The 27,085-nt window shown below is 45.2% G+C and overlaps 1 protein-coding gene across 1 annotated transcript in view; it reads left to right on the top strand.

The window, feature by feature from the left end:
• Positions 1-27,085, top strand: part of khdrbs3 (KH domain containing, RNA binding, signal transduction associated 3) — a 107,828-nt gene that overhangs the window by 23,016 nt on the left and 57,727 nt on the right. The window contains exon 2 of the mRNA XM_076301883.1: positions 24,017-24,135. Within this exon, the coding sequence (XP_076157998.1) occupies positions 24,017-24,135 (119 nt within the window). The remainder of the gene's footprint in view (positions 1-24,016; positions 24,136-27,085) is intronic.

Genomic DNA, 27,085 nt, shown 5'->3' on the forward strand with positions numbered 1-27,085 from the left:
ACAATACTGAGCATCCCTCAACACAAACTAGGATCAGGCTCTACTCACACACAACACTGAACATCACTAAACACAAATTAGGATCAGGCTCTACTCACACACAACACTGAGCATCACTAAACACAAATTAGGATCAGGCTCTACTCACACACAATATTGAGCATCACTAAACACAAATTAGGATCAGGCTCTACTCACACATAATATTGAGGAAGATAGGGGAGGTGTGGGGGTGGGGGGTGGAGATGGAGAGAGGAAGAGAGAGAGATCAACAGAGAGAGAGAGAGAGAGAGAGAGAGAGAGAGAATAGTGGTGGGCAAGAGAAGAGAAAGAAAGGGGGGGGGCAGAAGAGCACCAGCCCACACAGTGTGACTCACCTGTTCTGCTGAGCTGCAGATAATATGTGGTTCTACCCATGTGTTGTTTAGAGTATGTGTGTGTGTGTGTGTGTGTGTGCGTGCGTGCGTGCGTGCGTGCTCTGTTGAGTTTACCTAGACGGAGGAAGTGTGTGTACTGTGCATGAGTGGATTTAAGAGCAGAGGTATTTCAAAGTGGCTGTAATTAGCACCACCCAGTTCTTTGTGTTCTCATTGTATGTTATAGACAATCATAAGAGAAGGAGTGGGAAACTCAAGGAGTGGCACAAATCATAGTTTCACAGGAAATTATATTCCAATTCTCTTCAGCACTGGAAACGTATACTTAAAACTGGTTGGTACCACTGGGGGAAGCTTGAGAGTATGTTCTGTGAATGGTCATTATCCTCAGCGTGGCCTTCCTCTTTTTGACCGGTCAAATCCTCCAGTATGCCCACTGTTATCTCACTAGACCTTTGTTCTGACCAAACCAGCAGATATATTGGTTGGTCTGCATCTTACATATCAAATACATTCTGAAAACAAACAAAACAGAAAAGAAGCAGAAATGTGTGATGCAGCATGTATGATCCCTCTGCTGGAACACAAATGTGGTGCTTGTTTTCTTTTGACATGTTTGTGGTGCAGAAACTTTGTTTCTGACGAAATAGGTATGTCAGGTATTGTTTGCCGGATGTACACCGTAGCATACAGGCCTTGGCTTGTTTTGTGACTGAATAAGCCAATGGTGATATTAGCATCTTTAAGAGCTACTTTGTGTTGATATTATCTCATTTTTTTAGTATTGTGATGATGAAGAAGGTGATGATGATGTTTTTCTCCTTGGCTAAAGTTCTCGTCTAGGCTGATTCACAGTGTAGTAGACTACAGACTACTGGCCGAGTGCTGTATTGTGCATCTGGCCACTGGCTGGATAATGATGATGTTAATGAAGGTGATGATGATGATGCATCATACATCTGGCCACTGGCTGAATAATGATGATGATGATGGTGGTGATGAAGGTGATGATGATGATGATGATGCACCGGCTCGATGGTGTTTTATGCCCCCAACGTCGTCTTCCAGGCAGCGCTGCCACCGTCGACTTAAAGGCACCTTATCCTAAACCTAACCCTAACCTTAACCCATTCCTAACCATAGCGCCTTTCAGGCAGCACTGCCTTGCAGACAACGTTGGGGGCATAAAACACCAAGAAACTGATGCATCGTGCATCTGGCCACTGGCTGGTCCGAGGTGTTTGTGAGGCCCAGCACTGAGTGAGTGGTGTGTGGGAGCAGGTGTGTGAGGAGCCCGGCATGATCTCCTCAACCCCACATCCCTTAACGAGATCGCCAGCAAGACAGCAGAAGCTTCTTAAGCTCTGATTCATGTTCTTTACCTCTCCCTTTATAACAAAGGCACACACACACACACGCACGCACACACACACACACACACACACACGGTCACACACGGTCACACAAGCACACCCTCTCTGTCCGTCCCTGTCTGTCAATTTTTTCTCTTCTTTCCTATCTCATTCTCTATCTCATTCTCTTTCTCCATCCGTGCCTGTCACTCACACTTTCTCTTCCCTCCCCCCCCTCTCTCCCTCTCCTAACTTGTCACTCAACTTCTCTCTCACTCTTGCTCTCTCTCTCACTCTCTTCCTCCCTCTCATGTAAAATGTGTTCCAAAAAACAATTAGAGCTTATTTGCAACCCTATCGCTGCCCACCCGCCTCTTCCAGTCTATCTCTTTCTCTCTTTCCTTCTTTCATTCATTCATTTATTCATTCATCCTTTCTTTACTCCACCTCCCAGCTTCATTACATATCATTTCTCATGGAAATAAAACTGAAAGAGATCGCCATTGATAGATTGAAGGAGTCGCTATGTAACATAAGATTTGCAATAACGGCTGCTCCCGACTCCCGAGTTCTCTTTATTAGGTGCTTAATTGCCCCCTCCCCCCTCGATCCCCTTAGACTCCCCCGCACGCGTACTGTAGCTGACCCCATCGACTCGGCTGGGATTAGACAGTAGACAGTGTGTCGGCACACCTCAGACTTCTGTTTATTACAAAGAGTACAATCAGTCTCGCTCAAAGGCACGTTCTTGTCAGACCTCCCCCACCCCACTTCCCTATCTCAAGACGTCTCTCCATTCTTCAACTGCCCCCCCCCCCCACCCCGCAAACCCCTACATGTATGTCCTTTTGCTCAGTGTTCATGGATGGTCACATGATTCCAAGTTTCAGGGCTGCCTGGTTCCGCCGCTTGGCCCCCCTCGTGTCACTTTTCATAAGGGGAGCGGCAACGGCGGATGGATTTGCCAGCTGAGGGATCCGGTGAGTCGGCTGGCACCAGGCACGCTTCTTGAGTTTAACGGAAAGCCGAGGCAGCCAAAACCGACTTTATTGGCGGCTGATGCCGCCATGCAGAACTGAGCACAGCTTAGCGTTGCTCATTGAGTTGATCGTGCTAGACGGTGTGTGTGTGTGTGTGTGTGTGTGTGTGTGTGTGTGTGTGTGTGTGTGTGTGTATTTGTCTCTCTTTACTGTATGTGTGTGTGTGACTGGTGTCAAGCTGTGTGTCTATGTGCTTCCATCTTTGTGCCTGTGCATGTGTGTTTTTGTACGTGCAACCCTGGCAATGCAGTAGACAGGAGCTGGACATATGGAGGTGTGTGTGTGTGTGTGTGTGTGTGTGTGTGTGTGTGTGTGTGTGTGTATATGTCTGGCTGTGTGTGTGTGTGTAGGGGTGGTATCTGTTTTGCCCCTCTTCTTGTCCCGCTGAGTTACACTTCTGCCACACTAGAGTGGCAAGGCAGACATCGGAACCCTGTGGAGAATCAGGGATTAAACCTCAGTGCTTGGCAGGGGAAACGGCCCTCTGGGTTACTGAGTTCCCCCTGACTTCATGATCCCACCATTCCACCGGATTTCAGAGAGGATAGACAGAGGATAACACCCACGTGGAACAACCTCATTTAACGATCTAACAAGCGCACACACACACACACACATATGAACACACACACACACACACACACACACACACACACACACACACACACACACATACACAGCTATGCCAGCTACAGTGGTTAAGGGATCTCAGGATGCTCATGAAAGTTTATAAGACCTTATGAAGGGGTTTTTAAGAGTCTTTGTTCTGGGATGAAGCTGTTCACTTCCTCCACTAAATGCTTTCTCTTTCACTTGTCCTATAAAGATTCACCGATATCTCCAACAAATACACATCACTTCACACAACAGACCTCAGTCTCATATGTGCAATCATTGCACATTATTGCACTGATTGCACAGCATCTAGTTCAAGGGTAGACTGTTTCAATGACAGAGGTGTTCTTTCCTTCAAATTGGTAGTACACCTCATACAACTGATGAATCCTTCGATAGCTGTAGAGTCAATTACACTGTACAACTTACACTGCACTCAATGTAACCCCGTCTAGTTACCTTGTTGCTGTGACTGAGTTAACATGTACATGTAGTGTAAAGTGTATGTGCAATAAACTACACATTGTTGTAACTTAAGTATAAGTATACTCTTTTGATCCCCTGAGGGAAATTTGGTCTCTGCATTTATCCCAATCCGTAAATTAGTGAAACACACTCAGCACACAGTGAACGCACAGTGAGGTGAAGCACACACTAATCCCGGCGCAGTGAGTGAGCTGCCTGCTACAACAGTGGCGCTCGGGGAGCAGGGAGGGGTTAGGTGCCTTGCTCAAGGGCACTTCAGCCGTTCCTACTGGTCCTGGCTCGAACTGGCAACCCTCTGGTTACAGGTCCTGAGTGCTAACCAGTGGGCCACGGCTGCCTTCAACTTGTCAAAGTAACAAGATGACTTGACTGGGTTCTGTTGAGCCAGTGTTTCTTTTTGCAGTGCACGCATGCAGATCCCTGTGTGCTTCTTTGGGAATGTGCAGAGCTCCTGCCTCTCTCTCCGCCGACCAGTTCTGGGTCTTTGTCTGTCTGTGGAGCCGCAGCTGCAGTCGCGCTTGGCTCCAGAGTTTAGCATTGATTTGATGCTTTTGATCCACACACACATTCCCCTGGCCCGTATGAACCCCTAACCCCCCCCCCCCCCCCCCCCCCCCACCCAGGCATAGCCTCCCGATCGGGGTCAGCTCTCCTGTGGGCAGCCCTAAGCCAGTGGCCTTGGCCAGGGGCCCGCGGAAGCCGCGTGTCCATCTTTCCCAGCAATTAGACCTGACTGGATCAATGATGAGGCCTGAGCAGAAGGTCTATCCCTCCGCATTTTCTCTTCCTCCTTCCCGAGGACCTGGAGACGTGATTGGTATCGGTAGAGCACTCGCTTTGATGAAAAGCTACCCTGAATATGATTACCGTGGGAGGTCTGAGGTTATAAAGCAGGGATAGCAATGGAAATGGGAGAGCTTTTGGAATGACTACTCTCGGCCTGGAGGTTGAAGGAAGGCCGCACAAGAGCTACCCTCACACTCCACCCCCCCCCCCCCCCCCCCACTCCTGCCAGGCATTTGGATGCTGAGGCAGAGCCCTGAGACTTGGAGGCGGGCAGACAGTGTTGGCTTACTCAGGAGAGAGCCTCCCCGATCCATCAGGTGCTTGGCCCAGTTCCGGGCGAAGCAGGGCAGCTGCCCTGGCCAGTGCTCAGCACTCTCCCTGTCTCTCTTTCTCTCTCTCTCTCTCTTTCTCACCCTCTTTCTCACTTTCTTTCTCTTTCTCCCTCACACCCAGCCCAGTCCTCTCTTTCTTTCTTTCTCTCTTTCTGTCTCTCTTTCTTCTTTTCTTTCATCCTCTATCTGGCTCTCGTTCTCTCTCTCTCCTTCTCACCCTTTCTACTTCTCTTCCTCTCCCTCTCTCTTTTCGCCTGTCTTTGTCTGCCAGCATCTTTCACACCAACACCCCCCCACCCACCCACTTCCTCCCCCTCCTCCCCCGCTCCCCTCTCATTCCTTCGCTCACATTCTCTGTCCATCCATCCTTGCCGTCTCATTCTGCCGTCTTGCTCTGATGTTTGGCACACACCGCATCGGCTCTCGGAGACACAAGGGGCGAACGAGTGCCCGGTTCTTGCAGCAATGATATGCAGTGAATCAGCATTGCAATGCAAGCACTGTGGCAAACAGTGCCAAGGAGTCAATGGGTTTATTGAGCTTGTACTCATGCCTTATGGAGCCGTAAAGCATGAAATAGATTGCTCTACATATTAGGCAAATATATGACAGTTATATATTGCGGCAACTTTTCAAGGTATGAGTAACAGCAGTGTTGTGTAACCTGCTAAAAGTTTTACAAATGCGGGTAAATGTACAATATAAACATGGCAGACTTCTCATACATTTTTGCTTTTCACACAATTGTACCATCCAAGCTAGTGACAGAGGTCACTAAGTAGCTCCATCTACAACTGGCTGTTCAATTTCCTGACAGGCAGACCCCAGACTATGAAAATAAGCAAAACACTCAGCTACATCAGACCTTTGAACCAATGCTGCTGTCTCCGTCCCCTTTTGTACAGTCTCTTCACACATGTGTCGCCAGGCTTGACAACAACAGCATCATAAAGAAATTGCAGACGACACCACAGTGATCGGGCTAATAACCAATAGTGATGAGAGCGCCTGTAGGAGGGAAGTGGAAGATCTTGTATGATGTCATGACAACAACATCTCTCTGCACTTCACTAAGACAAAACAAATCCTTATTGACTTTAGGAAGAACAACAATCACATGCCTATGTCCATCAATGGGTCATCAATCTGTTGAGATTGTTGATAACTTTTCATTCCATGGTATACATATCTCAGACAGCCTCACATGGTCAACACTCAACACTAAGGCATCTCAAAAGAGTTTTGCCATGAACACCAAAGCTCTTGTGAACTTTTAACACTGCACCGTAGAAAGCGTACTCACAGGCTATAGTACAGAGTGGTTTGGCAGCCTACAGTGTAGACTGCACCACAAACTGTGAAGATAGCAGCCAGAATCATTGGCACAGAACTACCACACCTTCATAACTTCCACACCACTTGCCGCAAAGAGAAAGCCCAAAACATCATTAAGGACACCAGCCACCCCACCCATGCCCTGTTCTCGCTCCTTCCATCTAAATAACGTTACCGGAGCCGTATTGAATTTTGTACTGTGTCTCAATGTTGGTTCTTGTTAGGCTAAGTCTTTGCAAGGAAAGGAGAGCCAGAGTTTTTCACTGTACATTGAACTTGAACTTGAAATACCAGGTAGCCAACACATGCATCTTGTATCATTATTTCTTTATCTGCACATGTGGTCATGCATTATATTTCTATGTGCATTATTAGTTATCAGAAAGCATATGGAGTCTTATTAAGGGAGTGCCCTGAGGCTGAAGCAGTTGTAAATATACTGATGTCCGGTTTTTAATGAGCCATTTCTCGGATGTTATTAGGCCCCTAAGTCTGTGGTCTGTAGCCCTCGGAGGGCAGATTGTGTGTTGTTTTAATGAAGCAGAGGAACAGTGTGCCTGGTTTCCTGGATATCGACGTGCTTGTGTCTTATGACTTTAATTCATTCCCCCCCCCCACACACACACACATATATACACACCGCACACACACACCGCCTTCCTGGACACTGTATGTACACAAACAGTCCTATTTTTAGTCTACTCCCACTTCCCTCCTTCCCACACACATATATGCAAGCACAGACACACACACACACACACAAACACCTAGCATTGCTTTGTCATTAGAAAGTGAAAAGTGGTCAGAAAACCAATAGATGGCTTTGATCTGACTGAGCAGCTCTAGAAACAGGAGAGCCATCCGATCGGGTTCTCGTGTGTCCATGGGCTATTGCTTACTGTAAGAGGAGATGCTCTCGCCGGACTTTGAACGATGCACTGAAATCAAGTGGGCAGCACATGATCATGTCCAGTACTCTCTGTTCATTTGGGTTCCCAATGCTCTTTCATTAATGGCATATTCAAAAGTCTTCATTAACTATTAATAGACATAATGAAATTCCAAAGCAGTGTAATCATTGCCAATAACTGCTGCTAGTTGTGAAAAGTGTAAAACTCGTTCCACGGATTTCCGAACTGTAGGCCATTCAATTATCCTACTTTGGAGTGGTGTGTGTGTGTGTGTGTGTGTGTGTGTGTGTTTGTGAATTTGAGAGAGAGAGAGTGCGTGTGTGTGTGTGTGTATATGTTTGTATGTTTGAGAATGAGAGAGAGAGAGAGAGAGAGTGTGTGTGTGTGTATGTGCATGTGCTTGCTTGTGTGCACACTTGTGTTTTTCTAAACCTCCAGCGTCTGTTTCATCCAGCCCATTCTTATTTTATTAGGCTGGCCTTTTTAAGGGAGCTGTGCCCGTGTGGAAGTGTCAGCTACTATTGGCTTTCACGGGGTCAGTCATTTATTTTTGAACGCTCGCATTAAGTTATTAATAAGTGGGTGCATTACCTCAGATTGACATGGTTTTGAAGGCAGCCTGCTCCAAACAACCACAGCTATTGACAAAAATGAACTGGTGTTAACCACTTGAAACACTCAGTATGAGCACCTGGTGTTTAGTATCAGAGCACTGTAAAATGCATGCAGTGAAATAGCTCTCTACTTCACACATAAAAGCCGGTTGCAGTTAATATCACAGTTTTTTTTTTTTAAATCCTAATGAAATGTCCTGAACCCATCAACTCCTTGACTTTCCAAACGAGGTCAAATATCCTCAGACAGAGAGAACAACATGATTCTCCCGACCAACCAGACTTTGGCAGAATTATGTCGAAGAAAAATGACTCCAGTCTCCAGCATTAATATTTGATCATTAAGAAATCATTTTAATCTCATATTTTAATTAAAATTTTGACACTTCATTAAGGGCAAACCTGTAAACCTTATTAGAAATTCTGCTCAACTATTAAATCAGCTCTTATGGGTAATTTAAAAGTTTCAATCATACATATCATATAAATCAAATAGTTACACTTACAATTTAACACATTTAACATTTGTGGTAAATTCACATGGACAAAAAGATGGTGCCAGCCTGATATTTTCCCCAATGCGCCACCACCCACTTGAAAGAAAAAAATAGCACCATTTTTTTTTCATTTTTCATCCACATGAAAAGTAAAGACGCGCGTCAATAAATTATTACTTACGTACATCAATATAAACGAGGCGTTGAGAGCCAGATGCATATGTAGGAGTCTGGATTAATGATCTCTCTCTCTGAGTCTGCTGCAGTCATCCTCTGGGAGAGCCTGTCACAGGACAACACACACACACACACACACACTCACACACACTTACTTTGTCACGCACCCATCACAAGTTGAGTATGGAGCCCTGAAATGCCGGTACTGTGTGCTCAATAGAACTGAATCAATCAATTGAAATAATACTCTTCTAAACTTAACCCACTTCTTCATCAAGCTCAGGCTGATTATATTTGGGTTAATTTGATAGTCTGTGTTTTGACAGGCCTGCCCACATTTCTCTGTATTAGAGTTTAAATCGGTTGTTGTTGTTGTTGTGGTTGTGACTGCATGCTTATGCATATGATATGCCTACATGTAAGATGTTGATGTAACATGTTGTGTTGCCTGGAGAAGAATATGAATAGAAATGAGCTTTCTATCAACAGTGGTCACCTTATATAAACATGATTTCATTTAACAATCAACACCACCCTGGAGCCAATGCTATTGTAAATCATAACTCAGATAACCTTCAATTTAGGCTTTTACAACTGTTTAGTTTTTATGTTCTTTGGATGTACATTGAACATTGTTGCCTTGCTGATTGATTGTTTTGAGTTTTTTTTTTTTTATAAACTGCAGTAGTTTGTCATACCCTGTTCCCCTGGAATGAAGAAAGGAAAGGAGGTAGGCAAAAGTCTGGAATATTTTTTTTTCAGGATATTTTATTACTTATCTGGATGAGCTACCAATTCTATTTTATTACTTGTCTGGATGAGCTACCAAATCTGCTGTTAGACAGGAGTGATTAGCTAATCACAATGTCCAGCATGTGAATTTTTCCTTAAATATGTGAAAGAACATACAAGCCCCAGTGTGTTTCTGTAGCTGGGCCTGACTGGTCTGTTAGCAGACAAGACAGATTTTGTGAGGCCTGTTAGCTGGATGGTGACAGACACCACTCACACTCGTGACATAACGTGGCATTGGTCTGCATGGCATATTAATTTGTATATATCCGCAAGCGCACTAATGATGGAGATTGGGAATTAAAAAGGAAAAGATATAATGAGTATTAGAGAATTAATGAACCGAGCCTTTGGAGGAATCGGCGCCGCCGCCGTCGCTTGTTGTTGGTCCAAACGCACACCTAATGCACCGCTGATTCAGAGGCGCTGCTGTAGTCTTGATGATCTTTAACTTTGATAATGGTTCTTTGAAACGTTCGGTGCTCCACCGTAATGACAGACTGGCTAACCCGTGCCTTCAAACGCATATCGTGTAATGATGCCCACGCTTCCCTTTTGTGTCGCCCGAATCTGAATCACTAAACGCTAGGAGAGAGAGTTGCTCTGTTTTTGTCTGTATCCTGTAGTACTGAATAGACATTGGACTCAATGACCATGATTATAACAATGCTGACAAAGATGCCGGTCAGGTATTATCCATTGCGTTGGCAGAACTTATGCATTCAGGGTCATTTTACCTTCACTGCAGAGCTGCTAAAAGATGAAGGGGTACCGTACCAACTATAGGGACCTGCCAAAGCCAATTTTCATCTAGAGGTCAGGATGGCCTTGGTGCTAAGTAAATCACTGTGGTTGAGCTCGTAACTGTCTGGCGAGAATGTTGTTTACAATGTAACCACAGTCTGCCCAACATCCCATAATAGAGAGCTTGTGGTCCACACCCAACTGGAGATCAGAAAACGCTCGCCGGAACGTCATCTCGGCAACAGCGTGCAGACTCTTGACATGTGTGACACTTATTGTTTCGACACCTCTCTCGCGAACGTGTAATTTTCCATTTGGGTGTCCAGGTAGGGCCTTCTGTTTGGCATTGACACCAAAGAGATTAACCTCGTATGAGGTCTCGCCAACTACTATTTGACAAGAAAAAAAAGAGAGCGAAGAGGCAAAAAAAAAAATATCGAGAAGGAGAGAGAGAGAGAGAGAGAGAGAGAGAGAGAATTTTACAACACAAATCAAGAGAGAGAGAGAGACAATTTTACAACACAAATCCTTGAAGGTCACCCGCATTCAGCTTGAGTGGTGTCTGTGACGGACTCTCTGAAATACGGCGTTGCTTAAGAGGGATATTACAGGAGTAGTCGAGGAGTGACCTTGATTCGAACTGAAATGAATCTGATTGATTGAGTGTGTGAGCCACGGACAGGCATGACCTTCTGGCAGCAGCACCCGCGATTTGCTTAAGTTCCGTGCCGCAAAAAGTGATAGACTCTTGGCAGGCATTATCGTGTAAGAGAGACTCCGCATCAGATAGCCCCGAGCAGCCATCTCTCATCAACTCTCTATCCCCTCTTCAGTGTCCAGCCCCAGTGGCAGTGTCACCAGGCATATATTAGTGTATCATCACCTGGGAACACAAAGTGCTTCATTTCAATTAGGCTATTGATTTCTCTCTTTCTTGGATTGTTTGATGCTTAGTACCATGAAAAGCTCTCGGTGTAATTTAATAGATCTCATTGCCGGAGTGACTGGCTCAAGCCAAAAAAAAGAAAGAGAGAAAGAGAGAGAGAGAGAGAGAAGAAGCGTACTGGTGGCCTTCAAAAGGACAAGCCTGTGGACTGTCTGAGTCTATTAGAGGGTCCTGAATAATTTATTCGCTGTTCAGAGGAGATGGAAGCCAAACTTAATGTGCATTGATAAATGAAGGCATAACAATGTTGATCTGGAGTTGTACTTTATGGCTTTGAACATTTCATTTGAGCGAGCTCATATGTGACCTGTGTATTCATTTTTGTTCCTCTTACAAACTTTGAGGTTGTTGGATGAAAAGGGTCTGCCTTAACTATTTAGCACCGTGAATGACTTTACACAGTTTTACTAAAGCAACTACCACAACTAAAACTACTACAACAACAGTTTCCCACTGAGCCAGTTTTAGTGAACAGAGAGTGTTTTTTTAAGGCACAAACAACAAACTATCAAACGTGAGGCGAAAATGCCTTGATTAGCGATGAATCAGTGTTTGTCCAGTGATTGCTTTTACCTTGGTTTAAATTCCATCGCTCCATTCTCCTAGGCTCAGCCTTTTTTTTTGGGGGGGGGTTTTCAAAAAACCCTAATGGACAAATTAGAGCTCTAAAAATACCGGCATGTTCTCACAGGTCACTTGAGTCCCTCAGTGTCCCGCTGGAGTGCGCCGAGCACTCGTGTGACCTTGTGACGAGAAAGTGGTACCTCTTCTCACCTCTGCCGAGTGTGTGTGTGTGTGTGTGTGTGTGTGTGTGTTGGGTGGGGGTGTAGGGCTGGACATTTGTTCTCACGCAATCTCACCCCCCCCACCCCCCCCCCCCACCCCCTCCATCCTCTCCTTCCTCCTTGCGTCTCTCCTCTCCTCATCTCTTTCCTGTGAGTGCTAAAGTGTCATGGACGCGTGTCTCGTCCAGTCGGATGCTCTGCCTCGGCGCTGGAGAAGGGGGTGAATAATGCAGGCCTGGACGGCAGGCCCGGCGCCCTGGTGTCTGCTCCTGTGCTCCTCGCCTCCTCTCAAAAGGTGCACAGCAGATAAGAGGGGAGCCGAGCAGAGAAGCCGGTGTTCTTCCTCACCTCGGGATCTGTGATATGAGCTCCCTGACTTAAGGTTGACCGAAGTAAACTTTGCCTCTGGACATAAGAAAAATGTCAGCTTCTGCATTTTTTTTTTTTGTTTTGTTAAAGAATTAATCAGGGTAGTGGTTTGGAGACAGCTATACTTCTAGATATGTCTTGAACTTTGTGGTAAATATGTACATTATTTAGAGAGTTGAGGCTGCTCTGCTGTACATGAGGGGATTACTGTCGGGATGCTTCTTATGTGTGAAGCAACATGTGTTTGCTGAAATGATACATTGACTGCCAAAGTGGCATTATTATCCCCCAAGGCAGTGACCAGGTGCTCCTGCATAATTCAGGGAAAATGTCCTTGTTTAAGTCCTGAGCACAGAGAAGGTATGTTGATGCATAACTTTTGTGCCTCCGAAACTTGTGATTATGCTGTGAATTGACTGTATATCGTTTCCATTTAGTAGATTAATTTGATGAAGAATTCCTAGGCGGACCTTTATGATGGTAGTGACGTAGAATATGCCTACGTGTTCTCACCCTGACCAGGGGTGAAATGGTTTTAATTAGCCCATTTCACAAGATGGGGCCGCTGTGTAAATCAACTTCCTGTGGAACAGCACTGTCCCATAGACAGCAAAAGAAAAGTCCACAGGAAAGACAAAAGCAGGAAGACGTTTTACCCTGCCAATTAAGGCATCATTAACATCAACGAGGCCAGACACCTGGACACTGTGAAATAGGCTTATTGATGGTGGGCTGAAGAATCAGTAGGCAAAAAAAAACAAATACCGATACGTCAACCATTATGGGTTGTGATGATTCAGTGCATTTTTATAATGTAACCTGAGATGAATCTCTGATGATGGCACACATTACCACCACACTGTGTTCATTTTCATCACCAAATCCCCCTTTTATCTTCAGACTAATGACAATTTTATGGGAAACTTCATTAGGCCAGGAGATAGTGAGGGCTGATAAACAGCGTTTCTGGTTAATTATATATGACGAGCTCGGCCGCTCCTGACTCATCCACTTTCATAGCCGCCGAGCGCACGTTCATGAGGTCTGCGCGTCTGAGAGCTTTCAGGTGCTGCCCAAGCCATTGATTAATGCTCGGGGTAATGACTTTTGAGTAACTACCAGTCAGAGTTTATTTTTCACCCTATATCACCCCTGCAGTGCCATTTTCACAGCATTCCTGCATCCTCATTTTCACTCCGTTTCATTCAGTTCATCATCTGTTGTTCATTTTTGTGTGTCTGTATTTAACATTCACACGCTCGTGGCCACGGGCTTTCTGCTGCTGCTGAAGCAAGGGCTCAGCAGCAGAGCGTCTATGGCTGCTGCAGTGATAGAACGGGGACATGGCAGGCTGTAATGTGAACGTTGGCCACACAAAGAAGGCAATTTGTTTAAGATGTAATGTGACAAGAGCTGAATGCTGGTGCTGTCAGATGGAATCGCATGTGTGTGTGTGTGTGTGTGTGTATGTGTGTGTTTGTATGTGTGTGTTTGTGTGTGTGGTGTGGGTGGGCGTGTGTGAGAGAGAGAGAGAGCGAAAGAGAATGTGTGTGTGTGTGTGTGTGTGTGTGTGTTTGTGTTTGCTCACATCTGGCTCTGCCTGGGCGTCCCCTGCTGCATCTTTAATCAGCCACCTTCAAAGTGCCGAGGGGCCGAAGTGAGAGTAGCGCTAGCTACTGGGGGAAGGGAGCAGGGATAGGAGTAGGACGCAGCCCAGTAGGGTATGGGGGGGGTGATGGTGGTGGTGGAGGAGGAGGAGGAGGAGGAGGAGGAGGTGGTGGTGGTTGAAGTGATGGCGTGTGGAGGTGAAATGCTGAATGAGTCGATGGAGACATCAAGTGTGCACACACCGGTAGCTGAGAAAGGGCCAGTCTCCCCACAGCCCCTCTCCTCCTCCTCCTCCTCCTCCTCCTCCTCCTTCACTGCCTGGACCAGTCTCAGTATCCCTCAGTATCCCAACCTCCCTGCAGCCCCTCTCCTCCTTCTCCTCGTCTTCCTCCTCCTCCTCCTTCACTGCCTGGACCAGTCTCAGTATCCCAGCCTCCCCTGCAGCCCCTCTCCTCCCTCACTGCCTGGACCAGTCTCAGTATCCCAGCCTCCCCGCCTGAGCCTGCCCAGGCACATCCCGCAGATTGTGTTTTGTCCTGTTTGCTCAAAACACACGCCGGCCTTTGATCCGCCGGAGGTCTATATTTATATTAATATTGACGAGGGAAACAGGGAACAGACTCCAGCTGCCGGTAACTGCTACCAGTGCGTTGCCGCTAATGCATTGTTTTGTAGCAAAAAGACAGAATCTTTTATTAACAGACTTCACTGAATTATGCATGCAGAATCCTATTAACCCATATAGGTTTTTTTTTTCCTTATTTGTGGAGTATCAGCATGCCAACATGGGTTGTCAGAGGCACGTTGCAGGGTTTTTTGGTGAATGTAACCAAGGCCTCATATCTTTGTGTGTAAGACTGCATCTACAGACTTGTGCTAAATTTGTATTGGTGCATTCCCAGATGTGAGAGAAATGCTTCAAGTTGATCATTTCAGATGTGTGCCAAAGGTTTTTTGGGGTAAACAAACTGATTGCATAACGTCTGCAACCATGTGCAAACAAAGGAATCACAGAGACTGTTTTTTTTTTTATATCTTGAGAATGTGTTTTGTTCAGAATGTCTTTAGATTTACATAATGACTCTCTCATATTTTTTTTTTTTCATTTCAATTTCAAAGTCAGCCTATGTAAACAACCACTATATAAAGTTAAGAAAGGAATTGAATACCAAACGCGAAATGAATACATTATCATGTACTTACATACATTTTCACTGCTCTACCTCAAGTGGCCCAGTTTTAGTTATTGCCAGAATTACAGAACGAAAATGCCCTCCTTCCATTTTCCAGTCCATTATTGATGTCTGCAGTATAACAACTGGTGAAGGATCAAGACTTATTTATTTTACCTATTTTATCTGTCATACTTTTGGCTTGTACCTCTAGTCTGGCTCAGCATGTATGAGAGAGAGAGAGAGAGAGAAAGAGAGAGAACGATTGTTGTTAGCTTCCCTGTTTGATGTGTGTCCTTTTGATAGTTGCTATAAGCTTCTGGGGCCTGTTTGATTTCTCCAGCTGGTTCTGTGGCAACATGCCACTCATTGGCATCCACGGCCCAAAAACCCTCCTGAAGTGCAAATCAGGAACTGCAGGTATAACAAGTCATGCAAGATGTATCTCTAAATGACATCCTTCCCGACAGAATGCCAGAGCAGCTGGGAATCTCAGACACGAACACGCACACCATCATGGCCACGGCAGTATAGGATGCATTTGAACTTGCTGACGGTGGAAACAATGAGTCTCCCTTTGAAGAGTGCCGCTTAATCGATAGAGGAGCCTTTATGGAGGAACCTTGAGTTCATCATGAAAGTCTATCGTTAGCGGACCAGTCATTTCCTTTTTAAGGAATAAAAGTAGACTTACTCACCCAAAAGACAGCAGTCACTTTGAAATAGTCAGACTGTGTAATTGTGCAGTTACCAGGCAACCCGTCCTACAGACTAGTGGAAATGAAGAGTGTGTATGTATGGGGGGGATCAGAGGCCATGTTTTATGGCAACACTAGTGGGTGGCCAGCAGATACCATAGAATCGCTGGCAGAGGAGATGTGTTCTTTCCACTCCAACACTATTTTTACTTCAGCCTTTAATAAGGCAGACACTGTGAGGAGGTCTTGGGAATTGGAATATTCATCAGTACTTCCTTCATCACATGTTTAGTTGATGTACAGTATTGGTTCAGGCTCAAGCTTATTCCCAATCATTTTGGTAATGTGCAGTTGTCAGTGAGGAGGATGCCAATGATCCGTACCAAAAGGTGCAGCACATCATATCCTCTCTATTTGTTTTAATGACGAGACAATAATAACTAAGTAAGCTCATGCAAATCCTTTCGATTTTTTTTTTTTACTTTGGATCCCTGTATTTTTCTCTCCCTTCCTCCCCCCCCCCCTCTCTCTCTCTCTTCCTCTCTCTCTCTCATGCTCTTTATCAAACTTTGAACATCCAAATGAGGAAATGCTAATATACAATAAATATAATTTTAATATGATTTTTTTTTGTTTATTTGGTTTATCATTTAGTTTGTCAGTCAAATTTGATGATTATAAAGAATTTCACTTATCCCCTTGAAATGGATGATTTATATATATAGGCTTATTGAAACAACTACAGTTGGTCTGCCTTATTATATTTGTTGGTCTGTGAGGGCTCTAGGTTGTTGAACTGAGGACCCACTAAGCAAGCAGCATCTGAAATGACTCATGCATGTGAAGCCACACCACACCACACCACCTCAACCTCACTCACTGCCTGGCCTGATGCAAAAGGTGGTAATAAGTGCTTATGTGTGAGAGTGTTTACAAATGAGTGAGAATGGAGCGAAAGTGTATGCATAGAGTGTGTGTGTTTGTGTGTGTGTGTGTGTGTGTGTGTATGCATACAGTATGTCTCTGTGTGTGTGTGTGTTGCTGTTGCTGTGTTGAGCTGTGTATGACTCAGGCTAGAGTCAGGCGGGTGTATTGTGTCGTTGAAAGGGCCAATCACTTAAAAGAGGAAAAAAACAGAAAAAGAGTCTGCACCCAGAGAGCGTGGCTCCTTAATCCCGCGTGTTATCTCCCGCTCCGTAATCTGCCCCTGGCACGGGCTGGATCTGCCTTGTTACCCCACAACGGAGAGTTGAGCTGGCATGGACCGCCAGGCTACAAGTCGAGAGAGAGAGAGAGAAAGGGAGGGAAACTGAGAGGGAGAGAGGGGAGGGATGGATGGAGGGAGGAAGAGAGGGAGGGAGGGAGGGAGGGAGGAAGAGAGGGAGGGAGGGAGGGAGGGGGTGAAAGGCCAGTGCAGGGAGAATGTAATCTCCAGATTAGGGGGCGAGACGAATTCCTGTCGCCCGCCTGACCTTGTCAAGGCAGCGGAGGAGCCAGGATGAAATTGAGATTTCTGGCCAGTGTGTGTGTCTGTATGTATTTGTGTGTGTGTGTGTGTGTGTGTGTGTGTGTGTGTGTGTGTGTGTGTGTACACATATACATTTGAGTGTGTGTTGATGCGTGGGTGGGCGGAATTTTTTGTTGCTTGAATGTGTCGGCGGTCAAACCCACCAACACTGCGCTTCCTCCCGTCTTTACACCGCTAGCGTAATGGGAAAGTGCTGTCGATGCACTGCGCGGAAAGGCGCACATTTGTCTGAATAACTCTGCCATTCCTCATCCATTTCACGAGCCTGTGCCATCCACAAGAGGAGTGTGATAAGACACAAAGCGGAGAGGTAACCTACACAGCAGTGGTCCCGGCAGACCACAGTCCTCCAAATTACCAACATTGGCATCACAAAAGCGAAGCATTCAGTGAGAGAGAAAGAGCGAGGGGGGGGGGGGATAGATATCCGTAGCAATTGATATGTAAATGAATATTGATGCTCGGGCGTCGCATGAAATTGATTTAACACAGGGCCTCAGATCAACATCTGTCTGAGCGGGAAGAATGGAGACTGAGGGGACCTCCAACTGGGGCTGTCACCAACCTGGATCTTTTAATGGATATGCAATTCATTACTTCTCCACTGGGCCAATGAAAAAAAAAAGCATTACAGCCAAGTTAAGCGCGTTTCCATTAGGAACCAGCCTGCGCGGTGACTCGTAAATATTTTGCTACACTGAGTGCCTCGACCCTTGCGACCTCCGGTCACGTCGAGAGTAATAACTTCGGTGAAGTGCAGCAGGAAATGTTAACAGACAGAGGAGGAAGGAAAACTTGAACTGCCAGCTAGAATCCAGTAATGTCTATGCTCCTGGAGTTACATGTAAGGTGGAGAGGCAATGTGCTAGTAGCATCAGTAACTACATGTAGGGTTTAATTTCCAGGGAGCACTCATGCTCATGAAAAATGTACAACATTCCTTTAATATAACTCTCCCAGGATCAAATGCATTAGCTAAATAAATAAATGTAACATAGTGTGGAGTCTGTCAATGAGCATTAACCCCTTTACGCAGATAGGAATTCCAGCTTCATTTGGAACGATTTGTACTTTAAGACTTTAAGATTCTTTATCTAATGTTTTACATGCAGCACTTTGGATATTAAGGGCTTAAATTGAAGAAAACAAATGGGCCAAGACATTCATTCACCTCCAGACCTTTATTTCCTTCATTAAGAGGGCAAAGAGGCAAGGCAATGCAAGTTTACTTATAGAGCACATTCAATGTGCTTTAAATAAACAACCAAACAAAAAACAAATACATAAAAGCAAAGCAAGTTAAGCCTTTATATGACCATGTTCTATTTCCAGTGAAATACAACATTGTGTTTTTCACTGGCTTTATAACCTTGAATCTCTTTTTACGACTACGTGATTTTTCTAAACCAATACTAAAAATGAGGATGCCATGAGGATACGACCTTCAGTTGTACAGGAGAAAAGTAGCCGTATTCTCTGGATAAGGCAGACGTAGGGAGAGTCCACTGGTAAGCCATAGAGGGAAGCATAGAAAAAAATAATGAAGCGATGTTTTGTTGGGTTGGCACTATGTCGAAATAAATCACCTACCAAAAGCTGCTCGAGAACGTGAAGCACTTTGCACGTTAGCAGTTTTCTTAGCACCGCTACCAGACAACTTACGGTAACACTTTACTTGACAGTATCGACATAAGAGTGACATGACACTGTCATGAACACATGACACTTTCATGACACATGAACCCTAACCCTAATCCTAACCTTAACCCTAACCCTAACCCTAACCCTAACCCTAAACCTAAACCTAAACCAAAACCTAACCCTAATCCTAACTTGTTATGACAAAAACCGAATGTCACTTAACAGAAGTGTTATGTCATAAACGTTTATGACTTGTTCATGACACGTTCATGACAGTGTCATGTCACTCTTATGTCGATACTGTCAAGTAAAGTGTAACCCAACTTAATGTGTTTCAGTCCATTTCTTAATGTCACACGTCTGTCACTCAACTGAGGAAGCGCAGCACATCAGTCGACCAACAGGAAACGGGATCAAATTGGCTTCACTTGTCTCCATTGAAGTACTACGGAGTGGCTCTGTTCATTTCTTGTTCTTGTATCTATTGTGGTTCTTGTATCTATTCTTGTATCTGGTTCTTGTATTGATTGTGCTTCCTTGTTGCTTTTGCCCCTACAGTATCATCTGTGTTCTTTAGTTATCTTCCTGTTGTATTTAAGTTCCTGTCTTCCTTGTAGTCTTCCTTTCTTGTCCATTTTGTGTTAAAGTCATGTTGCCATGTTTCTCGTGTTTCTTGTGTAAAGATCCTTTTGAATTTAATTTGTGCACTTTGTCGTGCATTTGGGTCCAACCTCTGCTAGCATCATGATGGAAGGTGTGTCTTCATGTTTGGTCAGTGTTGGTCAGTTCTGCTGCAGGGTATTTCCTACAGTAAACGGATCCACTCGAGGCATCTCACCTCAGGGCCATCTGGATGTTGGTTGTCATGGGGATAGGGATCTCTGAACATTGTCATGTTAGAGGGATTTTTTCACCTCTGTGATAGAAAGGAAAGAAAAAAAGCACAAAGAAATCAAAGAGCAAGTCTGTGACTTTGCAAGCCGACAGCAGGTTACCTCTGGTATTGATCCATGATCCTCTACTACAGAAAAGCACTTTCCAGTGGTTGCTGCTGGTGGGGGGGTATTTTTACTGTCAAGTAATTCATGTTTTACTTATTTATTCCTTTTGTAGAAAAGTAAAAGAAAAATTAGACCGAGGTTTGCAATTGACATAGTCAACAGCAAGTGATGTTCTTCTGGATAACATCAGACTACAGAATTTGAACTCATTAGCACCTTCTCTTGCTGGCCTTTTTTCAAAGAAAGGTGTTAATTGAAAAAGCCTGGTAGGTTGACTTAATTTGCTCTGTTCATCTGTGAGAGCAATTATTGGTCTTTGCGACCATCAAATACCTCTCTTTATATCTCTTTAAACTCCAAAAGCCATCAAATGGGATGGGAGAGATCACCCATAGATTGATGGAAGTTAAGACGCATCCTGCAAAGTACTTCCCTAAGGCCTCCAGGACCTGAGTCTGCCCTTTAAACATGCCACAACAGCAGGTTTTGGTGCCAGTAAGGCAGGGTATGGGTGTGCTGTGCGATGGCCCTTGGGTGTCTTAACCATAGTTTGACAAATAGAGAAGGAAGCCCAGCATGAAAGAGGGCCGGGGCATTATCTTTTCTGCTTGGTTAAACTCCAAAGCGCCCGGGTGCTGGAGTCAATTTCATTAAAACGGTGGCTCACTACATGTGAAGGCAGCGTTATTTTTCTTTATCCGCGTGCTCGGAGACGCTGAGGCGAGGAACCATAGTAATGTTTTCGTAATGCTTAGCTCAGGGAACAGCGCACGCAATTTGTATCTCCACTTCTCTGATGTGTAAATTTCTCGCCACCCTGACATAATTTACCCTGACAAAGGTATGCATTTTCTCGCCTTGATAACCTGTTTTTTATATATATAAACAGAGACATCTTTCTCTGTTTTTCTCTCTCACACACTGTTGCCACCGAAAGCAAAGTAATCTCAAATAAACTGTTGTGGAGAAGAGGTAAATATGTAGAAAGACAGACAGACACATAGGCAGGTAGACATATAAACATAGACACACACACACACACACACACACACACACACACACACACACACACACACACTCACACTCACACACACTCTCTCTCTCTCTCTTACACACGCACACATATGCACACATCAACACACTTGAAAACAATTTTTTGCCCTTCAGATTAAATTGTTCACCATTTGTCAAGTGGCTTGTCATGTGTGTCGGTTACTGTTCGCTGCTTTTTGCCCTCTTGAATGTGTGCCTTCTAAACTTCTTACCCTGCTTTGCTCCAGAGCTGCCCCAGTGCCTCAGGGCGGCTCACACTTTTCATTCATCTATTTTTTATTTGTCTCATTTTATTTGTCTCATTCTGACTTGTAAACAAAGAGAAGGGCATGAAGCAAATCTCCCACGGTACCATTTTCCTCACATGAACCTTCGCCTCTGTTTAGCCTTTTAGTAGAAATCACAACGTCCTTGGATGAAGAGAGTTTGTTGTGCCTTAAGGCCTCTGAAAGCCCTTTGTCTACAGTGTCTGGCAATCTGACTGGTGATCTCAGTCTCTCTTAATTTGGTCGTTTAATCATTGCAGGCATCAGACATGTACAGTATATTATTGCAAGATGCCAATGACATGGATATGTATACGCAAGAAAAAAAAAGAAATTGTATTCGCTTATATAGAGAAATTTTTTTTTGAAAAAATCGGCTAGGCTCCCCCACCAGAGCAGCACACTTATGAAACCATGACTGTGTCTTTTCCTTTTGGAAAATCTTAAAATCCCCTTTCTTCAGAGGCCTGTTGGACAGGCCCCACACTGTGGGCTCTAAAGACAGAACAAGATAGCGTGAGAGAGGGAAATAAAGAAAGAGAGAGAGAGAGAGAGAGAGAGAACGAGAGACAGAGAGAGAACAAGAGAGAGAGAGAGAGAGAATGAGAGAGAGAGGGAGAATGAGAGAGAGAGAGAACAAGAGAGGGAGAAGGAGGAACGAACGAGTAAAATGAGAGGAGTTAATGATCCTCTTCCCCTCCCTTGCCCACGGCTCAAGATCTGGATGTCTTACCGGAGCCTTAATCCTTGAAATCTGCACGGCTTATGAATTTTGAACGCCGGGACCCAAAGAGCCCCGCGCCTCTTCTCCCTTCCTCTGAGCGATTCGGTTTCGAGCGGCGATTCGGCCAACCTCACACACAAACACACACACACACACACACACACACACACACACACATACACACACACACACACACACACACACATACACACACACAAACACACACACACACTGTCTCTGCTCAGTAGTATCGTCATCTGGGCGAGCAACCTTCTGTCCACAGCCTCTAACGCGCCTCTAATGTGTGTAACTGTATAGAGTTGGAATCAGCACATGCTGCAGCTGCGGAGTGCGAAAACACAACCTTATCAAACATGACCCCGGGTTGTAGAAGGGTCAAGCTGCATCCCACGCAGAGGCTGAGGCGCACAGGCGGTTTGAACAGGGACCTGCGCTCCATTTATCGATGTTTCCTGGATAGATTTGATGTAATAGCTCTCTTTATTGGTGTTCATATCTTCCTTCTCTTCTTTTTTGTCTCATTTTGTTGTTTCTCGAGGCGCTAATAGTTGGAATGAAAATTGACTCCTGACATTGTGGATATTATATTTTCTGCTGTTCGAGTTATTGCTCGTATAGTTCAGTGCCATTTTAGTGACAATTCTCTAACCTAGAATGAAGTATTGAATGGAGCTCAGAAGAGTGAACCTGATCTCTGTGCCGGTCAGTGAAGCTGGACTAAAAAAAAGGACCCTCTCTCAGACATGGGTGTGTGGCTTTGCATAAATATTAATCTGGGCTTTTCCCAGAAAAAAAGGCAAGGAGTTTCTGTTCCTCTGGGATGTGTCAGACGGCTACAGATAGTCCGAATTAGTCCTCCCTCTTTCTTTCACCAGCAAACGCGGAATATCAAAGGCAATCTTTTATAGGATCCCACAGACTGATGTTGTCTGGCCACCCAGCGCTTTTCAGCGCTTTCTCTTCATCCTTTTCCTCTTCTTCTTCCTTGAGGTCCTTACACGCAGTTTTGCACATAGTCTAATTGCCTCTATTACAGACTCGCTAATAACAGGAGTTCATGTAGCGGGAAGTAGGCTGCCCAGTTCTGGCATGGAGAACAGCCTGATTTCCCCTGTATGACAAACTGCTTGTGTCAGAGTGCTTACAGCTACAGGCGTGGTTATGTGTGGCCTTCGCTTCACAAAAGACAGACACGTCCTTATTTCTAATGGCTACGCGGCACAGCAATTTACGGCTGAGGCTGATGTCGAAACGAGGTTGTTTTGATGATCGGCCAACTTAACTGAAGCCGATGAGAGAGAGAGAGAGAGAGAAATCGTTTTCATGTTGAAATGTTTACTCTGCCGTTTGGAATGAAGGACACATCCGAACCTCACAGCAACAGATTGAACAGACTGAGTTCTTTTTATCAACACCAGCTTTCGCTTCTAACTCACAAGCTGCCATGTTTCTTCCTGATGCAGAAGACTCAGCTGAGGATAAAAGACCTGTTATTCATACAAACGAATCTCAGACAGGCTTTTGAATGAAATGAATATCGATCGACACCACATTTGACATGTGTATGCATTTCAAATGCAATCTGTTTTCTGATTCATTGCGTACCATTTGGTTATTATTGTTTATCATTATTATTATTACTATTGGCTACTCAGTCATTTCCACAGGCAAAGACCCATCACAAATAGCTACAATCGTTCAGGGTCAGCCTTCTATGTCACGCTGAAATGACGGTTGGTGTGCTCAATATTTCTGGCCAGGCCCCAAAGCTAACATGTCTAATACCTGTGTCTGGCAGGCTAAATTGGAATCTAATAACCAATGGCATGGTGTCTGACACACTGCCAGTGTTTCTCGTCCAATGGGTGAAGATAAAGCACTCTGATATGATTATGAGCATGGCCAATTAAATTACAGCATGACTGAGGGAGGCTATTTCACAGTCGAGTGAGCACCGGGGAAGATACGAGCACTGGTGTCAACAAGCAAACTTCAGGGCCATTATTCCTACTAATCAGTCGCTTATGGAGTGACGGACATCTTTTTGTCCTCGCGATCACCTTTCTGTGGGTGTTTGCTTTTGTGTGTAATTAACAGTCTCTCTTTCTCTCTCTCTCTCTCTCTGCCTCCTTCTCCTGTTTTACAGAAATCGACAAAGCTCAAAAAGACGATGGAAAAGAGGACGAGAAGTTTATCGATGTTGTCATCAACAAGAACATGAAGCTCGGACAGAAAATCTTGATACCTGTCAAACAATTCCCCAAAGTAAGTTGGACGTCTCGTCTTCTCCTTCAGAGAACCAAGGCTACATTTGCAACCAGAACACTTTCGTCACCCTCTGGACTGGTACTAAAAACAGCTACACTTAGTACCCTTCATCCTTCAAATGTTTTTGGATCATGTGATTAACTCAGTGACATCTACTATGCTGTCCTCAGTCTCTGTGCTTTCATCAGAGTGCCCTCTAATGTGATCTGTGTGGCTATCCAACTGGACTCAATCCCGCGTCCAGAGCACCTGTGCCCCCCGTGTGTCTGTTTGATGCTTAATCTCTTCAAAGCAAAAGCCTATCCTTGACATGCTGTTCACCCGTATGCACAAAGTATAGATCTCCTATCACCCAGCACACAGCATACGGAACACACACACACACATCCATAGGCCAACACACACACACACACACACACACACACACACACACACACACACATAACCACACACGCACACACCCACATATAACCAGTTCATTCAAAAGAGGTATAAGAATACACACATGCGCAAAAAACCCATACACCTATGATTTCTGTAGAGATTGTAGTGTTGTAGTGACCTTGATGTGATGTGACCTACACACACACACACACACACACACACACACACACACACACACACACACACACACGCACACGCACACACATTATGGTTGCCATGTGTTGCTTAGAGTGGATGTGTGCATATATTCTCCCCTGAAGCACTCCCTTGTGGGCTTCCACAGAAAGGCGGCCTTCATTTGCCAAGGTTCATTTATTTGGATGGTGATTTGCAGACGATGTCTTAATGGATTTCTTTGTTTGCTTGTCTGCTTTTTTCTTCCTCTCTCTCTCTCTCTCTCTCTCTCGCTCTCTCTCTCTCTCTCTCTTTCTTTCTTTCTTTCTTTCTTTCTTTCTCTCTCTCTCTCTCTATCTCTGTCTCTCTCTCTTTTGCTTATGTTAATGTCGGTGTTTTCAGCTACAGGGGGGAAATGCACAACAACCAGATAAAAAGAAGCATGGCTTCAGGTGGAGTGGAAGGCTTTATCAAAGACGAAAGGGGAAAGGAAGGCGGGGAGAGATGAGGAAAAAAACAACAAAGCATTGACGACTTTGTACATAATCTCTTTGGAAGAGTTCATGTTCCCGTGGCTAATTCCATGGAGTTATTTTATAATTCAGGGAATTGGGGGGGGGTGGGGCGGGTTCTGGTGCTGGAATATTCAGAGTATGGTTGAGAGAGGGAGAGCTTGCATCAGTCAAATGTTTCAGTGGAGAATATTACACAACCTTCATCCAAAAACACACACACACACATGCATGCGTGCACACACACACACACACACACGCGCGCACGCACACGCGCACGCACACGCACAGGCACACACACACACACACACACACACACACACACAGACACACTCACACTCTCACACACACACACACACACTAGGAAGATAGGAAGGAGGAAAGGTTGTGGAGCAGATCAAGTGAGGTGGGGGTTGAGTGAGTGACCTTGTTATGTAGAGGGGAGACAGACACCCATAGCAAAGTGCTAATGTGCATGTTCAGTGGGGAGAGTACAGCATGGAGCGTTGCGGAAGTGTTGAGGGAAGACATGAGGATAGAGCACTGTGGCGTCCCCACTGGGAGGGTGACCCAGAGGCCAGACGCAAACACTGAGCGTGCACTCACTCACTGTGTGTGTGTGTGTGTGTGTGTGTGTGAGAGTGTGTGAGAGTGTGTGTGTGTGTGTGTGTGTGTGTGTGTGTGTGTGTGTGTTGCGTACGCTCACTCTGTAACCTGCAGCCTACCCTGCCCGCTGCACTTCAGGCGCCTCTTGGTTCTTTGGGCAAGATGCTAAGCTATGCTAGCATTGCTAAAGGAATTAGCCACTCCATGGAGGCAGTCAGACATTGTGGAGAAGTAGAGGTGGAGCTGAGAATTCTCAGCCCCTTGATTGCAAAGTCGATATCGACATGTCTGGAGAGAGGGATAATACACTGACTGAGACCTCTCACTCTCTCACTCTCTCACTCACTCTCTTTCTTGACAGTGACAAGTAGCTCTTGACATTGCATCTAAGCTCCTCAATCTAATGTGACTTCGGGAAGCCGTGGCATTTTCCAAATTGGCACTTTGGCTGCGAAGGTGATACTGACGGCATGAGCGACTCCACTTCCATGACAAATTAGATGACGACGTTATCGGTACATTAGCACCTGCTATCTTATCAGGGGGTCTCTGACACCGGTGCTAGCGTGAACACAACATTTCCGCAGCCCTCGCCACATGCCATCGCCATATTACTTACTCACGTTCTTTAATGGAAATGGAGAAAAAAGGGGTAAAAAGGGTTTTTGGAATGAAGGAATCATTTTTGACTCATTTGTTGTAAATAGGATTTTTGTCAATACCGATTCTTGTTGGGAGAGTTTGTTTCAGTACTGCTTGTAATATCACATCCAATTCAGGTAGAGCAGGCCAGAGGGCAGAGGTGTTGTTTGGCAGCACTAACATCACCTGCACGCCCTGCTACCTCACACCCCCCCCCCCCCCCCCACACACACACACACACCTCCACCCCTACCCCCACCAGCCCCGGTTAAGCAGATTCGCTGTGACAGCTTTGATAAGTGGAGCCACTAATACGCTGTTTAGAGGCCTCAGCGAACCACTGAAGGAAGACAAATTCAATTTGTTCTGTCTGACAGGTAGTAGTGGCTGGAGTGATGGCTGCGACCGCAATGGCGTCTCCCACAAGCACACCCCTGGCCCCTCACCACCACCACCACCACCACATCCAACCCTATACACCCCCATACCACCCTCAGACATCACCTCTTTGACTTGGGCGGTGTTAGAGGGGGGCACTCGACAGCCCCTTCTGGGCACCCGTGCCTGAGACGGCTCAATTCATCTTGAGAAAGTGTGGCGGATCATCAATAAGAATCAGTCAAGGCTGG

Source organism: Alosa pseudoharengus, unplaced genomic scaffold (genome assembly GCF_046254945.1).
Source record: "Alosa pseudoharengus isolate Yale_2024_CS ecotype anadromous, Long Island Sound unplaced genomic scaffold, YU_APseudo_1.1 YU_APseudo_1.1_scf_23, whole genome shotgun sequence".
Taxonomy (NCBI): Eukaryota; Metazoa; Chordata; class Actinopteri; order Clupeiformes; family Clupeidae; genus Alosa; species Alosa pseudoharengus.